This window comes from Melozone crissalis, unplaced genomic scaffold, assembly GCF_028551555.1.
Source record: "Melozone crissalis strain CALT ecotype California unplaced genomic scaffold, PUWL_Pcris_2 ptg000014l_1, whole genome shotgun sequence".
Lineage (NCBI taxonomy): Eukaryota > Metazoa > Chordata > Aves > Passeriformes > Passerellidae > Melozone > Melozone crissalis.
This window is the reverse complement of record NW_026535792.1, coordinates 16,860,067-16,877,817: the sequence shown is the minus strand read 5'-3', so window position 1 is coordinate 16,877,817 and position 17,751 is coordinate 16,860,067. Positions and strand designations below refer to the sequence as shown.

The following is a 17,751-nucleotide window of genomic DNA, read 5'->3' as shown; positions in this document are numbered from 1 at the left end:
TGGGATTTTTATTCATTTACCAATAACTGTAGGCCCTGGCAGGATCCAAATCAAAGTTTTGAAGGAGATATAGCTGGAAAAATGTTGGATGAGCAACCAGAGTTGCCCATGTCATATTTTCGTAGCATGATAGAATGGTTTTGCTTGTAAGGGACTTTAAAAATCATCCTGTTCCAGACTTAATTTTCTCCTAGTTCAACCTAAAAGGGCATCTTGGAAGAGAGGAGAAAATAGAAGGAGAATATCTCCCATAGAAAGAGATACAGAGCAAAGAGGGGTGGGAGAAGCTGTAAAGACCCACCCCAAAAAATTCTTAAAGTGTGGGATCTGACTTCCAGGACAGGGAAAGATGTGCAAGTGGGCATTTCAGAGGGTATTTGGGTCTCCTTGTCTCACTGCCAGCAGTCATTTGGAGGTTTGGAAGGAGCTGGCAGCTTCCAAGGCTTCAACTCCTTCTTGGCTCCAGAAGAAATGAGTGGGATGAGGAAACCTGGATCTCTCTCTTCACAATAATTGTACTTTAAATTTAACCATAATGGCAGCTGTTGGGAGGCCTCCCTATAATCCTCCTTAATCTTCCCCCCACCTCTCCTTCCCTTCATCCCTGTTTTCCTCTGTCCCTCTCCTGCAGCAGGCTGTGCACTGGGACTGTCTCTACAGCTCTCTTATTCCAATTAGCTCGCTAATTAGAGCCTCATCAGGGGTGCTGCTGCCACCAAGGATGTCTCCAAGGCAAGAGCTGCTAACGAGGCTGGCAAGTCCCTGGCAGGAGCCCTGGGGATGGTGGGGTGGGATAAAGCTCCCTCTTGTCCTCTTGGACAGAGCAACAGATGCTGGTGTCCCAAATTCCTTGTGTTGGGATGGAATTTTGGGATTTTTTTGGGGACCAAGGGGATTTGCCTTCATTCCGTTTATGGGATGTGTTTCATCTGTAGAGGAGGGCCCCATCCAGCTCCCACTCCTTTCCAAATGGCTCCTGAGCCAAAGAAACCAGCTCTGTTTTGGCTCTGTTGGATAATTTGGGGGATTGCCTGATGATTTGAGGTGTGGAGAGGGGTTCTCTGGTCCCCAGGAGCAAACCCAAGGTCATTTTGTAGGGCTGCTGCGTTTAAAACCAGGGAAGCCGTGGGGTTTGTGGCAGCAGGTGACCTTTAAATGCCACCTCTCCCTTTCACCGGGGGATCAGTTGAGTAGCTCATCTCTCCTGAAGCTAAAGCATGACTTTATGGGGAAGCAAATCAAAGGGAAAAAAGGGAAAAAAGAGGGAAAATGAATAAAGGTAGATGTTCCTGGACAGATCTGCCACAGGCCTGTGAGCTGGGGACCACCCACCTTTCTCCATCACTCTGGGTTCTGCCCTCCTGGAGGGGGTTAAATCCTTCTGGGGGGCTGAATTAGCTCCAGGACAAACTGGGGAGCAAAAGCTGGGACAAGAACCGACCCTTTTTGGGGAATGGGAGAAGTGGTGTGGCTGTGGAGCAGCAATGAACTCCAAGTGCTGCCTGGATGCCCAAAATCCCACCTGGAGCCCCAGGATGGGTGTCCCACAGGGACATGGAATTTGGGGACCCTGCAGGCAGTGACAATGTGAATTCTGCAGCTTTCCTGAGCACTGAGGGGGAGCCACAGCCCAGAAAACAAGAGATTGAACAGAGATGCTGAGAAGCCTCAAAAAGAGAATTGAAAACCACACGGCCAAAATTTGACTGAATCAGTCAAATCCTCGCCTCCCCAGCAAGCCTTTGGGGATTCTGGGGCTGCTCCCATCACTGGGTACCAAACAGAGAGGATGCTGATAGCTGGAGGGGCAAAAAGGGTGGCAATGGCCATGCCCTGAGTGGGAATCACCACCCACCTTTCCCCCAGAGACACACTCCCAAGTCTTTAGAAATTAATATAAAAATTAAAACAATTAAAGTTAAATCATGGGGATTTTTTTTGAAGTTGGTATCTCCTGTTCCAGCAGGTTTGATGCCTCAGCAAGGAGCAGCTCAGATCGTCTCAGTTGCCAAGGCAGAGATGAACCGCACAGGGAGCTGAGAGAAGGAAATTCACAGGAAAAATAACAAAACAGCAGATATTTGCTGGGACAGCAGGTAGAAACTCCTCTCTCTGCACCAGAGAAATGTAAGATTGAGAAAATGTTGTTGAAATTTACCTTTCAGAGTCCAGCTGGATGCCTGGCAGCAGGGATGTGGCCAAACCAGTATGAGGAAAGGTGTTTCTTGAGTAAAGTTATGTAAATGTATGAGCCAAGTCAAGCTTGAAGGGATTATCTGCCATTTTGAGGGAATTGTGATTCTGTTCAGTCAGGTCAAAATTAACACTGGTAGTTTTAATGCCCATAACTCTAAATAACAACCTGTATTATCCACCCATTTGCTTGTTTTAATATATATTAACTATTCTGTGTGGCACACTAATATATAACATTTCATAATCGAATGCAATAACTATTCTCTAATTGCATTACCAAAGAGAATATTAACGGCAGCACCTGATCGATGAGCTCCAGACAAAGCAGTGTGTGTAAACTTTGGAGCCAAGGGACTGGGAATTCCACGCCTGCTCCTCCCAGATCCTTGTTTTCTTTGCTGTTGCCACAAAACTGCTATAAATTAAAGCTGTAAGTGGAAAATAATGCTTGTGAGGCCAAGGAAAGGAGAATTTAAACCCTGCTTTCTCGGTCTTTGTTCCATGAAGTCATGAAAAAGGGGAATTATTTCTTTTTTCACTTCGAAATCTTTATTTCTCACTGCCTGAGGGAGCTGAGCTTCTGCCGCTGCTTCACTCCACGGCCTTGGGCAACACACTTAATCTCCCAGGATCTGTGTCACTGGGTTAATCATATTTACGTGCCTTTTATGAGGGTTAATGATTAGTCTGGGAATGTTTGCATGGACTTTTCCAGACGCGACTCCTTAGATAAACGCTCCGCGTTAATGCTTGGGGCTGGCAGGGGTTAAATGCAGGAAGAAGGGCTGTGCTTTGCGGCGGGGAGTGACTCTGAGGGGGCTCAGAAGCCACCCCCAGCCCACCCCAGGCTGCCAGCGGATCGCTGGCTCTGCAGACGGAATGGGAAAGCGATTTTTTGTGAGCACAGGGAGTTGTGTGCGGCCGGAGCCGGACCTCCGGCCGCATCCCGGGAGGGCTCCGCTGTGCTCTGTAAAGGAGCTCCTGCTTCACAGGAACCCCCACAATGCATGGGCTGCAATGGGGGGTCCTCTTCGTGGGGGCTGCCGGTAAATTGGGAAATTAAACTCCTTAACACCGGTGGAGGTCTAAGAAGCACACCCGGATACAGGGCGGGTGACTCCGCCTAAGGTGCGCTCATGGCTCAAGATGACTCACGCCTTTATTGAGCGGCGCCAATTCATCAGAAAATGTTACATATGAAGGTCTTTGCTGTCAGGGTGAGCTGTGCGCGCGTTTTTGAACCATTTGTTACTCAGGCAGCCGTGGAGCCCCTAAACTGGATTGGGCAGCACGGAGTTATCACCGATCCCCTCGATGTCCCACAGGCACATCACCTCCCGTGAGCCGGGACTTCACCGTCAACACCCGCACCGGGGGTCCCCTCCATGGGGGTCCTCTCTTATGGGGGTGCCTGTAATTGGGGGCACCTCCCTAATGGGCACTGCCTGTAAATGAGGGGTCCTTCAGGGGTGCCTCCCTAATGGGCACTGCCTGTAAGTGAGGGGTCCTGCAGGGGTCCCACCCTAATGGGCACTGCCTGTAAGGAGAGTGCCCGTAACGTTGCTCCTCCCTAATGGGGTCGCCCCTTAATGAGAGGGCAGTTCCTAATGGGGACTGCCTGAAATGGTGGCCCCTTCACGGGGGGCTCCACAAAATGGGGGTCCCCTTAATGAGTCACCGTAAAAGGAGGGCTGCTCTTAATAACGCTCCCCTGCACACCGTGGGCTCCCCATGCGGCGCCTCCTCTATAATGGGGGGCTCGCTGTAACGGGGACCCCTCCGTGGGTGACCCCGGAACCGCGGGGGGTGTCCCCGTCCCGAGAGACCCCGCTCCGAGCGCAGGGCACAGCCCAGCCCAGCTCAGCGCACATGTGGCTGGGCTGTCCTCTGCTGTCCCGTCCCGTCCCCTCCCCTCCTCCGGCCGGCCCACACGCACACCCAGCCCTCCTCCTCCTCCTCCTTCTCCTCCTCCTCCCACTTCCTCCGCACAAGGCGGGCTGCCGGCCGAGCAGGGGCAGCGCCCCCCCGTTCCCCGTGCGCGCCGAGCCCCCAGGCGAGCCCGTAGCGATGCGCCGGGGGAGGCTTCGCGCCGCAGCCGCAGGTGAGTGCGGGCCCGGAGGGATGCGCGTCCCGCAGGAGCCGCGCAGCGATGCGGGGGCAGCGGGGCGGGGGGACCCCCAGCCAGCGCCGCGCCTGCCCTGGGCTCCTCCCGCGGCTGAAACCCTCGGGCAGGGGGGGAGCCCTGCACGCCTTCCTCGGGATCGGCTGCTTCTCCTCGCGCCGTGCGAGGAAAAACGGGTTGTGAGCTCCGCATCCCGGGATTTAACCATTTATGGACACTTTGGATCATGCGGCTGATTCGCAGCGTGAGTGCGCTCAAGCTCCTGCCAGAGGTTTCTGTGGGGCTCGCCGGAGTGTTGGCCACCCTGATGCGGTGGCCGTGGCTGTGCGGAGGGGACACAAGGACGGCCACGGCCACGCAGCCCTGCCACATCCACACCTCGTGTCCTGGCAAGCGCCTGCCAGCACCGAGGGGGTCCCAGCCGTGACCGTGGCCTGCCTTGGATGTGAGTGACATCGATGGGCCGGGATGGCATCGATGCCTTTTGGAGGGGTTTTAATTCCCCAGGCAGAAGGAGACGCAGTCGCTGAGCCCTTCTGGTGACTACTCATTGCCCCGTGAAGTTTGAGGGTTTTTAAATAAAAATGAGCATTCCGTGGGGGAGAGGGGAAGTTTCAGCTTGAATCTCAGACCAGCCGTGGCTTGGTGCATGCATTCCAGAGGGATACTGCCTTAAAAAGCAGCGGGCTTGGTCCACGGGAAGGCTCCGGCTGGGCTTTTGCCCGCCTGGGAGAAGCTGGGCAGCTGCAAACTTTGTGGAAAAGGGACAAGATGTGGAATGAGGGGGGGCTGAGGCCGCTTGCTTGTTCTCTCAAATGCCCGAAGTTTGGGGGAGCGATGCCTGTGAGCTCATCCGAGCCCGCCGGCCATGGGAACGGTGACCTCCAGGGCAGGATCCCAAAATCCCCGAGGTTGTGAAACCGGGATTGCAGGCGGCCGGGGGAATCCGCCTCCTTCCCGCTGGAGTGCGGGGAGAGCCCGGGCCCCCCCCCGTGCCGCAGCCCCTCGGGGGGCTGGGCTTGCCGGGTGCCAGCGGCTCCCGGAGCTTTTATTGCTCGGTTCCTGCGGCTCGGCCGGGAGCTGGCGGCTGCTTTTGGCATCACGTGGCGGTGGAGGAGGCGGGAGAGTGCGGAGAGAGGCTCCGCTCCGGGCATCGCATCCCGGGCAGGAAATTCCGCTGATAACACCCACGGGCGCATTGCTGGCGGCTATCGGGGCAAAAAGAGATGTGTGAGGTGTTCCCCACGGCCTTGGCAGGCCGGGGAGGAACGGGAGCCCTCCCGTGTCCTTTGGACACCCAAAGCGCGGCAGATAAGGCTCCCGCCGGAGCTTATCAGGGAGGTTTCGCTACTGCGGACACGTGTTCGCTCTGAGCTTGGTTTTACTTTTACTCCCTCCCGGGCAAACGGCCCCGTGTGGGAAAAAGCCCTGAGAAGAGGGAAGGGGGGGAAAAAGGGAAAAAAACACTAAAAAAGAGGAATAGGGGGTTGTGTTTATTGCACCCGCTGCTTTTCTCAGCTGTAGGGTTTCGGAATTACTGGCTGCATGTGTTGGGGTTCTTGCAAGCATCGCCCCCAGCGCTGATTCCCACGTGTCCCTCTCCTCCCCCCTGGCTGGGACAGTCCCCGAGGGAAAAGGCTGGTGGTGGCAGCAAAAGCAGAGCAGTTTTTTCCTGGCCTGGCACAGGTGTGGGGATGGCACAGGTTGGGCAAAATCCCTTTGGATTTCTTGGAGAGAGGGAGCCCCTGTCCCGAATTTGGTTCATGAGCTCAGCCCTGTCAGACAATTCCTGCACTGGGATCACTCGTGCTGCCCTGCAGCCCTCCAGGCAGAATTTAACTCGGAGCTGAGTGGAACAGGGCGGCTGCATGGTGCCCGGTGGCGTTGTTGCCCGATAGATAAAGGACACAAAACTCGGATAAGTTTTGTGCGGTGCTTTATTAAGGGCCCGGGAGCCTGTGGACTAGCGTCCCAAGTCAGAGCCCCAACTTCACGTACAGGTGCTTCCCTTTTATATGATTTGCATTCATGCGATTCATAACAAGGTCTCCAAGAAACAGTTCCCCTTGCCTAACAGACCCCTTGTGATACATTCCTTAGTTCACAAACAAAATCATAAATCTTCTGCTTATCTTATTCTAAGAACATTGTATGCTGCCTCCAGACAGGTTAGCATTCTTACTTTCCTACACTAGTTTAAATATTTATTAAGTTCCTAAGACTACCTGCTAAGTTACACACAAAACCCAACACATACTATCAACGGCTACAGAACTGTTTTTCACAAACCAATTTGCACACAACTCATAACTAAACTGTAATTAAACATTTCGCTAAATTTCATTTCTTTTTCCAACAGCGTCACCCGCTCCCGTGGTGACAGCAGTGTCACAATGTCCCCACCGAGGGGAGTTGCAGATCCCCGGGGCTTTGGGAAAGGGAAGCAGCAGTGGGGAAACATCGGGACTCACAAGATCCTGGATTTCTGTCCCAGCTTGTCCTCCCCTAACATTGTCCCAGCTGGGAAGGGATCCCACGCCTGCATGGCCCTCCCACGCAGCATCTCCCAGGGAGATGGATTTAAACACCACCCTCCCAAGAGATCCCTTTTGGAAGGAAAAGAACCCAGCCTGGGCTTTTCTTCAAGCTTGCTTCCATTTGAAGGGAGCTGTTTTCCCTGGATCCAAGTGCTGGAAATTGAATTGGCACTGCACATCTTGGGAATGACCCCAGGGATTTATCCTGAGGATAAAGCTGTTGGAAATGGTGTGGGGGAGCTGCTGTCAGGAGTGCGAGCAGGGAGGGAATTACCATGGCTCCCGTGGGGGTTTCCAGGGGATCCAGGGGAGCCGTGTCCTTCCTGGGAAGGGATCAATTGTTGGAGCTTGCATGAGAATCCCACCAGGAGGGCTCAGTGAGGGGTGCAGCCTCGGCTGTGCTGTTCTGGGCTGAGCTGGGGAGCTCTGGTCCCCTCCTGGCAAAGCTGCAGCAGCCCCAGTGGCTCTCTCCCTTATCTCCCCCTCAAGTCTCCCTCCATATCTGCCCTGTTTCCCCTGCTGTTGATGTGGCTTTTATCTTATCTCCACGTGCTCTTCCTCCATTTCCTCCTTGGCTTCCCTGCTAATGCTGCCACAAAAGGAAAAAAACCATCCCAAAATGGAGGAGATCCTACTGCAGGGAGTCCATCCCTGGGCTTGGGGTGCTGAGCTGTGCTGGGTGACAGGGAGTGACATTTGGCCATGCTGGGAGAGTGCTGAGTGAGGCTCAGGTTTGTCCTGGGGCTGCTTGGGTGATGTGCAGGACGCCCATGTGATGCTGAGGGATGCAGGCTGATGGTCCAGTGCTGCTCTTGGGGCTGTGGGATGCTCAGGAGACGCTGGGTGATGCCAGCTGATGCTCAGAGAGCACTTGGGCCTCTCGGGATGCAGGGCTGTGCTGGGACAGGCTGCCAGCTCCACCTGCTGGCACCACCTCCTGTCCCTGCGGGCCAGCCCCACCCCACAGCAGCCCCAGATCCCCCGAGGGAGAGGCTGAGCTGCTGCCTGGGCGTAAAAACCTCACATTACTTTACAAGGCGATGCCGGGGATGGGAATTTTGGGGCACTCTGGGTCTGTGTCTGCTGGCTCCTCACCCGAGCTGACCCAGCTTTGCTCCTGCTGCCTGCAACAGACGCTCCTTGAGCTGTGGAACCAAAGCAGCCAGAGCTTTCCAGGGCTTTTCCAAGGAGGTGGATGGAGAAATGCCCCACCAGCCTCCCAGGAGTGCCCTCACTGGCAGGGAGGGTCGTTTCCTGTGGAAAGGGAAAATCCCTGCACAATTAAAGCCCTCAGGACCGGCCACGCTCTAGAATTGTACAGCAGACTTTGCATCTCCAGTTAATGCTGCACACACAGGTGTTGGACCTGCAGTGACATTCCCCTGTGGAAATGGACTCAGATGTGCAGAGATTCCCTGTCTTGATCTGAGCCCTGCCTGATGCACTAAAAGTTTGTGCTAAGATTATCAGACATTATTATATCTATAGTTGTTTTATTTGTGTTTTCATCGAAAGTAATGACAAATGGTCTCATTTGGGGACCAAATATTAGTCAAACAACTTTTATACATTGTTAGTTTCATTTTTGGTAAGTTTATTTACTCTTTTTACTTGGGAAAAAAAAATGTGGGAAAAGCTTTTTTTATTACAACAGTATAATTTTGTCCCAGCCAAACTTAGCCTCAGAGTTCGTGCAAGGATTTACACATATTTGGAACAAAAAAGATATGTACAACCTTCTATGTTCTGCCTCAGAAGGTTTGGAATTTATGATGGTGAATCTACAGTTTTCAGAGATATTAACAGGAGAACTGATCCATCTAGACAAAGTAATAGAAGAAAATGTCACATGATCTGTCCCATTATATTGAAAGCCACCACGGTGTGAGATTTGGAGCGAGCAGCAGCAGAAGAGAACTGATGGAATGTTTGAGCCGGGGGTGGTGTGTGAGGCTGGAATGTTCATGGTTAATGCCTCAAACAATGGAGCATTTGCAGCAAGTGCCCAAGTGCAGAGGGGCACACCCCCAGCCCGGGCTGCAGTTACCTGTTGGACAAGATAAGGGGAGAGGCTGATAAGAGACAAATCCTGCCAAGTGCCGTGGTTAGCCTGCAGATATTCATCCCCTCTGATGGGCCATAATTGGCCTCTATCTGCACCTACAAGCAGTTGTGTCACAGGCAAATAAATACGCAGATAGGTGTCCCGTGATCCGCAGCATTACATCATCCACAGTAAAACTCCCTGCCCCAGGGGAGGTACCTGGCTGTTCCCACTGAGCCTGAGCATTTTATTAACCCCTGGAACTTTGTGCTTCCTGCCCTTCTCTCACCCAGGTAGATCATCACCGTGCGATTGCAACCTTCCAGTCTTGTTGGAAGATCCATGGGTGATGGGATCTCTCTCCCCTTGCCCTTTCCTACCTTCTCTTTTCCTTAGGCATTTTTGAAGTATTATTTTTGTATTTTTATATTGCTTTATTACAGTAGATAATAAGCAAAACGGCACCACTACAACTAAATTGTTCTAAAATAAACCTGATATTTCTATATATGTATATATATATTTATAAGCACCATTTAATCAGCATTGTTTCACTCTAATCAACCCCAAGGGATCAATTAACAAGAACCTGGGTTACCCTCATGTTGCAGCTGAGACTGACACATGACACCACACTCGAGGTTCATGTGGCAACAGGAAAATTTTTTTTAATTGCAGTTCCCTTTATGTATTTTCAGAAAGCCCACACAGTTAGGCCTGATTAGCTGAATTTAGTTACCACCCAGCTTGGTGACCAATAGCTGTCTGCATCCCTAATGGCCTAGCCTGGTTCCCCAATGACCTCAAGTTATAATTGGGGTTATCTATGACTTTGGGGCCTCCAGGCCAGCTGTTAGCCACCACAGTTCCCCCTTTCTGTTTTTAAAACAAAGGCAACGTTTGTTGTCTTCTGCAGGGCCCTTTGCAGACAGGGTGACAAACAGTGCACAATGCCCAAAATAATTGACACAAATGATAAGCTTGGGTTGGATGAGGGTCTGCATCCATCTCAATAAGTCTGGCCTTACCAGTTGTGTATCCCACGTACCATCAAAAAGGATTTTTCAAGCATGTCCCGGAGCCATCAAGCACGGCTTCTCAGGGTGGTATGCTGCACACTATTCACATTCATAGTTACACTAACAAAGAAAATTGCATTTGACTTGCTTATAAACTGTTAAACTTTAAAAACTATCATGCTTCTGCTTTTGATATGTCCCTGTTATATTCGTCCAATTATCCCATCATCAAAAAACCAAACAATATTAGAGGTAGCAGCAATTTTAATTGAATAGCTTAGAAAATATATAAGATCGGATACACTTGAAATATTGACAATACAATTTGGTTAAAATAAGGGATAATTTGGTTCCAATAGTAGCGCATAAGCAAAAAGAAAACTGCATTGAGTATGAACTGCAGGGTCCTTGGACCCTTGCCACCTCATGTATGAGCTTGTCAATCGAAAATTTCCCCTTTTATGCCGTGTATCAATGCCATCTCTTCCCATTTTGGATTCATCACACTTCTACCTCCGCCCTCATCACCACCTTTACTGCGTGTGCTCCGCCACTCTTTTAGGTGGTCTCACCACTCTTTGGGGGTTGTCACTGCTGAAGGCCTCTCCTCTTCCTCAATGTCCTTTAATTCACCTTTGGGTTACACATGTGCACCAAGCTAGTATAATGTAAGTCAAAACTAACATAATATAATATTTAAGCATCAAAGCAATGAATCTCATATAATTAACATTTTCCTGGGACCCAACCAGATTTTACTTTCTTTCTGTTAATTTTTACTAGCTGTTATCTCTTGCTTTTTCCTGCCTTGAACGTCTGCAGGAAAGGGGGGGGGGCATGGAACCCCTCCTCTCCCTTTCTTTCTTGGCACTACACCTTTTAACTGTTTTATTATTTCCAGATATTAATTACTGTATCAATAATGATTACTGTTTCAATTTTGTCAGCATGAATCATACCTATTTACCGCATGCACTAAAAGCAGTTTCTGTGGTTGTCCATGCCTCTTACACCATGACAGCGAGGCTTGTAGAGCCTGTTCATAATATTTTATCCTGGTTTGCATGAAAAGAGGGTCCATACCTGTACAACAGCCTTCTCCTCCAATGAGACTTGCATCCCCATATTCCATCATTTGCCTCACGACCCTCACAAGGACAGAGACCCTGAAGACCCCGACTGGAGTTCTGGCAGGTTGGGGTGGATGCCTGCCAAGTGATTGTTTGCAGGGTGCATGCTGTGCTGCCACGGTACACTGCTTGGGGCAGGGACTGGCAAGGAGCAGCTTGCTCTGTGTACTCTTACACCTGCTTCATGGAGCAACAGGCCTCTCCACAATAGCCCATGAATTTCCCCGCCTCTTGGCCAGATGCCACTCACTTTGGACAAAGACTATAAAGAGTAACTTTCTGAGGTAACTTTGATGATTCCCCACGGAATGAAGATGAATCTATTGGCTGGACCATGAGGACTTTGTCTCTCTGTTGGTAGCCATACCGCCCCGCTTCTCTCTCTCCCCCCTTTACTTTGTTTTCTTTGTATCTCTCTCTGTGGCATAATTGTTGTTGGCCCTCAGTAAAGGTGCGCTGCTGTGATTAAACTGAAAGTCCCCTGCTGTGTGTCCTTAGCACTCTGAGATCAGCAAAATCATGTCCCCTGCTTGTACCAGCGGATGGTGACACCTTTATATAGATTCAGAAGCCCTGCGTGGTTGGTGCTGACTGGGTGAATTCAGTTACCCCCCAGCTCAGTGGCCAATAGCTCTCTGCCTCCGTAACGGTCTACGCTGGTTCCCCAACGGCCTCGACTGGTCAAGGTATAATTGGGGTGATCTACGACTGTGAGGCCTCCAGAGCCGCTGTTAGCCACCACACTTTCACCTTGTGGGATGGCTTGTAGCCCTCTGGCACCCTGTGCTATCACAGGCTGCTGGCTGTGGGGACTTGCTTTGCTCATGGCTCGTTGTCTCTCTTTTCCAGGCAGGCCAGCTCACCTCTCCCGTGGGGACAGCGGCACCGAGGTATAAATGGCCTCCAAACGGTACTCACAGTCTGCAGGCCCCGTGGTTCTCAAGAAGCTGCCTCGTCTGGCGCCCGCCCCCAGCTGCCTGCCCGGCAAAATCGCAGGCACATCCAGCCCCGTGCCCCACCCTGGCTCTGGAAACCATTTCAGCTACAAGGGCTCCTACTTTGCCTGCCCTCTGCAGAGCCCCGAGGGCCCCGAGCAGCCCCCGGCTGGCTGGAACCCCACACCTGCTTACCTGCACTATGGCCCTGGAGCTCTGAGCCAGCCCGTGCCGGCCGAGGGGCCACTGCTGGGCCTGCTGCTGTACCCCCCAGAGAGCCTGAGCACCAGGCTGCAGCCCCCGGACACCCAGAAGAGCAAGGACACCCTGAGCCAGGAGCAGCTTATGGCCAGGAAGAAGCTGGACAGTCCCAGGTGCCCCTTGCCGGTGAAGAAGGCAGCTCCTCTGGCAGTCCCCAAGCCTGTGTACGGAGCCCCCACCTCCTTCCTGGCTCCCAGGATGGCTCTGCTGCTGGGAGCACAAGCAGAGAGCCTGCAGCAGCGACCAGGGGAGGCAAACTGGGCCCTGCCTCCTGCCACCCACCCTCTGCACCCCAGCGAGCCCCACAGGAGTGGTCCTGGTGCTGACCACAGCCTCCTGCCACTGCCCTCCGGCCTGGCCCTGCCTTCCAGGGAGCAGCTGAGCTCCCCCGCTGCCTTACCCCACTACTGCCTCACCTTTGATAAGTATGGGCCACCCCCCAGCACCCCATTCCTGGAAGCAAGTTGTCCCTCTGCCCAGAGCCAGAAGAAGGTGCCAGAAGTCCCCAACCTCAGCCTGGACCCCTGGCCCAAGCTCCAGCCACCTGACAGCAGCCCAGTGATCCAGGAGAGGTCAGCAATGTGCTTCCCACCTCCCCCGTACCCGCTGTCACCCCACAGATCTGGCCCCCTCTACCACCCCCCAGCTCCCACTGTGGGGGAGCCCAGTGCCCTGCCCAGCTTTGGCTACGTGGGGAGCAGGGAGCCCTTTCCCAGCACCTACCTCAAGCCCCAGGAGCCCAGGAGTTACTTTCCCAGCCCCTTGGAGCCCTACGTGCCAAGGGCAGCGGGTGCCAGGCTGGGGGTGGCACTCAGGGATGCCGAGGCAGCCAGGGATGCCGAGGTGCCCAGAAACAGCGGGTACCCGGGGTTTGCCCTCAGCCCAGGTGCTGCATCCGTGTTCCAGGGCTCCTTTCCCGGCACGGAGCCGGGCTGTGGGCAGCACAGGGTGGGCAGCCCGCAGTGGGGAGCAGCGCCGAGGCACAGCAGCGCTTTCCAGCCTGTCTGCGCCCCAGAGAAGCTTTCTGGGGGCTCTGCTGGGCTCACTGAGACATTTCCTGAGAGAGGAGGGAGCTGGGAGAAACCCAGGCAAGGGGAGGAGGAGCCCCTGCACCCAGGGAGGAGGAACAGCAGCCCAGCCCCTCAGGACACCCCCCATGGGGGACCAGGACAAGGAGATGCCTGCAAGGTCACGGATCCAGCCAAGGAGCTCATCTGCCCTTCTCCATCCGTGACCCCCAACAAAGGGCTGGAGGACCCGAGGGACACCAAGGCTTTGTCATCCTCCCCACCAATGCCTGTGATCCACAACGTCTTCAGCCTGGCACCTTACCAGGAGTACCTGGAGAAGGCCAAGGGCACAGACCCCATCCTGTTCTGCAGGAAGCACCTGTGGGAGCACTCCTCACCCCAAAGCATGGCTGGCAGCCAAGAGCCTGCTGCCCTCAGAGACGTCTCGGTGGTGCCCAGCCTGAGGTCGGGCAGTGATGCTGTGCAGAGCCAAGGGGAAAGCTGTTACAGGAGCGTCCCTAAAAAGCCAAAGCCTGTGCCCCAAGAGCTGGAGTCTCGGGAGGGCAGCCCTGACAGGGTGGGCAGCAAGGAGTCACCCCCTAAGGACATGGTGCTGGACCTTAGCTTCAAGAAGAGACTGGTGGAAGCTGGGGACACACAGAGACCCCCTGGCTGCGCGGAGGGGCCACTGGAGCGAGAGGATAAGGAGGAGAAAGAAGCTGCAGGAGGGAAGGTGGGGTTGGGAGAGGGAGCGCAGCCCCAGGTGCCTGAGGCAGACTCAGGGGACAGGACCAGCTTCCAGAGCTCAGCCAACTTCATGTTCCAAAAATACAAGCTGCAGCCCTCCCTCCTGGGCAGCACGGAGCCCCCCCAGCAGGATGGCAGCTCTCAAGCCCCCCAGCCCAGCCCCCCCAGCAGCACCCCCACTCCAGCTCCCCCAGCCTCCTCTCCATCCAGCAACCCCCCGTTCCCACCGCCGAGCCCCCAGGTCAGCATCACCCTAGCCCCAAACCCTCCCCAGACTGTGCTTCCCAAAGCCCCCCCCACTCCAGAGGAGGAGAAGGTGCTGGTGGTGAAGAAGGTTGGGATCCCCTCAGGGACCCCCTCGGGGCAGTACTTCAGCTCCCTGCACACCTTGCTGTGTGACACCATTTCGGGCTCGGTGTCCCGCTCCTCCCCGGAGCTCCTGCGGCAGTGGCTGAAGAAGGCTGAGCTGGCAGAAGAGCTGGGGGAGATGCCCAAATCCCTGCCCAGCCCCAAAGATGGCTCCAAGGCTCCCAATGCTCAGAAGCCCAGCAATGGCAAGGAGATCTGGCTGGCTTTCCAGGACGTGGCCACGCTCCTCACCAAGCTGCTCTCCCAGCTGAGGACCTTCATGTCCGCTTGCCCTTTCCCCCACGTGGTCCGGGCGGGAGCCATCTTCATCCCCATCCACGTGGTGAAGGAGAAGCTCTTCCCAAAGCTGCCCGGGAGCTTTGTGGACCAAGTGCTGCAGAAGCACAAGGTGGAGCTGCGTCCCACCACGCTCTCAGAGGAGAGGCACCTGAGGGAGCTGGAGCTGAAGAGCTGCACCTCCCGCATGCTGAAGCTCCTGGCCATCAAGTGGCTCCCTGAAATCTACCCCGACCTGCTCAACCTCCACTGGCACAGCTCCATCCAGCAGCAGCTCGGTAGGTAGCCTGGCATCTCCTGGGGATGGGTCCCTGGGATGTTCCAGCTGCACCTGCCCTCCAGGTGCTGCTGTTCTTGGGGAGCTTCCAAAGGTGCCTCAGCATCCCTCTCCTACTGAGGGTTCTGCCCAGATTTTCCTCCATGGGTTGTGGAAGGGGTAAGGTTTGAGCTGGAAGGGAGAAAACTCATCCTGGGCATGTCAAGGAGGTTTCAGACAGTTCCAGGCCACCTCTGCCCATCCAAGGGCACAGTGTCAGACCTGTCACCTGTGGCTGTCCCATCCAGCTGATGACTTCACTGCTGTGTCCAGATAACCTTTTGTTGCTGCTCAAGGCCATTAACAGCACCTTTATTTCTTCCAGATTCAAGCTCAGAGACTGGCCAGCAGCCTTCCAAGTAAGTAACTCCTCTTCCAAAGTGGGTTTTTAGGAATTTGTGGGATTTGTTTGTCATTTTATTGATGGGTATGTATGTGGATTTCATGTGATGATGAGCAGCTGGAGCTGGCTGGGGATGCTCTGCTCCTGGGGCTGGGCTGGAGCTGGGAATATTCAGGATGTGGAGGTGTGCCCTCCCTAACCACTCCTTCCTCTCTCCCAGGTAGCCCTGGCCTGGAGGCACTGGTGGCAAAGCAACAGCCACAGAGAGATCAAGGAAAAGGAGGCACTGAGGAATGTGCCAAGGGCAACAGCCAAACGATGACAGCAATGGGAAGGTCCTGAGTCCCCAGAGCTGAGGATGCCGACAGCACCAGCAGCCCTGCAGGCAGGTGCTCAGGTCCCACTGGCATCAGGATGGTCCAGGGTGCTGATTCCTTGGCAGGGACCCTCTGGGATGCTGCTCAGGGTGGACAGCAGCTCAGGGTGCTCCAGGGACACACACAGAGGTGCTGCTGGCAGGTTATCCGGGCCCGCAGGCATGGGCTCGAGCCCCTCACGGCAGCTGGAGCTGCTTTTCTTTGAATGGATCATCTCTCAGTGCGTCTCCCGCCTCCATCTGTGATTGCCCTGGGGAGCTGAGAGGGAATGGCTGGAGTTCCAGTGGAGCTGGAGCAAGAGGAGCATGGAAATGGCCACAGCACCATCCCCAGCCTTGGAAAAAGGGACTGCAGGGATGACATCCCACCTCCTCCTCTCTCCTCTGAATCCCCCTCCTGCTTTATCCATGCCTTTCCCAATAAACATCCCCTTCCTCTGTGATTTCCACCTTTAAAGTACCACCAAGACCTGGCACAACAGCAGGGGCAAGGGAATCGTGACTTCCATAGTCCCAGGACTAAGTTGGTTTTGTCATAAATGAAGACATTTTACGAATGTTCTGGATTAACCTTTATAAGGAGCTGCTGCCTTCAGGTCATGTGTTTTGGGTTTTTTTTTTTCCTTGAAATACAGTAATTTGTACATGTCTTTTTATTTAAACTAAAAGGCTGCAAGAAACTCTTAAAGAGACTGTTTAAGAAAAGAAAACCAAATCACTTCATGTCCCAGATCCTGTCCCAAAGGAGAACGTGGGAGATGCACATTTAGGGACCACCTTGGTGGAGACTGAAGGGGCACAGAGGGGAATGATGCTGCCAGAGCTTGGAAGGAGGGATCCTTTCATCTCCAAGGGTTATGGGCATGCCAGGAGGGATATGGGCATGCCAGGACCAATGGACAGCCCCTCACCCTGGGGGCTGCAGCAGGGTACACAGCAGAGGCCTTAAAAACTCATTGCTCAGGTGTTCTTCAAGCTGCTGCAGGGCACAGGGAGAACAAAACAAGGGTTATTCTAATTTTTTATTTCACTACAGGGAATATTTATTTTGGGGTGGGGAGGTGGGTAGAAATGACCCTACCCAAACTGTACTTATTTTTGCCAAAAGGTGTGTTTGCTACTGGGGGATTTCTGTGGGTGCCTTCCTGGTTTTCCGTAGGGATGAGGTGGCTGTGGGTGTGAGGGAGGTGCTGCTGTTCTCCTCACTTTTCCCCACCACTCCATGCCTGTGCACAGTGATTTGGAAAGCAGTGTTTGTTAATAATGTTGGTTTTGTACATATATAAGGTTCCAGGGAAGAAAGTTCCTTCCCTTTATTTAATTTTTTTTTGTAAGAATATGAAGAGTTGCCTCCACCTGGTTTAAATGAGTTTGGCTTGTTTCCAGACCTGCCCTGCTTCTGTCTCTGCTTCCCAGCTTGGGCACAACGGGACCTTCCTGGGGCTGGGGGGTCCCCAGATCCCCCACCCCCTGCACTTCCCCTCTTCTCCCTGCAGAAGCCACAAGTGCTGTGCCCAGCCCCTCTGTGCCATCCCTGGGGGCTGGATCCAGTGTCCAGGATGCCACCACAGGAGCACATCCCAGCCTCCACAAACCCCACGGGTGACAGCCTGGGAAAAGGCTGCTGGTGGATGTCTGAGCATCAGAAACTGGGCAGGAGAGTCTGGGGTGCTCAGGGATGCAGCCTGGGCTGACCCCTGAGACCCCACATTGTGAGCCTCCATCAGGCACAGAATCTGCCTGATCCCAAAGCCAAGGGCTGCAATCCACAGCTGGTGGAGCCCAGGAGGTGAACACTGCCACAACCCCACAAAGAGGGAGTTTTGGGGAGCATCAGCAGGGTTTGGGGATCACCCTGCCTGGAGGGACAGGCCTACCCCCTCCTGCTGCTGCTGAGAGCTCCATGAGGAGCAGAGGGAAGCTGAGACCCCTCAGCTGCACCTGGGGGAGCTCAGATGAGTTTGTGTTAATTGGGAGCAGCTGGGACAGAGCCACCTCCTCCCCTGGGAAAGCAGATAAAAGCCAGGACTTGGCTGGGCCTTGGTGCTCTCTCCTTCTGGGCTGCTGCCA

At 53.9% G+C, this 17,751-nt stretch overlaps 1 protein-coding gene across 1 annotated transcript; it reads left to right on the top strand.

The window, feature by feature from the left end:
• Nucleotides 1-4,236: 4,236 nt before the first annotated feature.
• On the top strand, nt 4,237-16,965 carry CUNH15orf39 (chromosome unknown C15orf39 homolog). The gene is made up of 4 exons (XM_054272717.1): nt 4,237-4,297; nt 11,898-14,924; nt 15,288-15,321; nt 15,526-16,965. The coding sequence occupies exons 2-4, from the start codon at nt 11,945-11,947 to the stop codon at nt 15,527-15,529; spliced, it is 3,018 nt and encodes a 1,005-aa protein (XP_054128692.1). The 5' UTR covers nt 4,237-4,297; nt 11,898-11,944; the 3' UTR covers nt 15,530-16,965.
• The last annotated feature ends 786 nt before the right edge of the window (nt 16,966-17,751 follow it).

Bases quoted from the DNA above. Each gene is read 5' to 3' on its own strand.
- CUNH15orf39 (XM_054272717.1), top strand. From the start codon at position 11,945: ATGGCCTCCAAACGGTACTCACAGTCTGCAGGCCCCGTGGTTCTCAAG. The intron at 14,925-15,287 runs GTAGGTAGCCTG...TATTTCTTCCAG, and splicing joins CTCCATCCAGCAGCAGCTCG to ATTCAAGCTCAGAGACTGGC.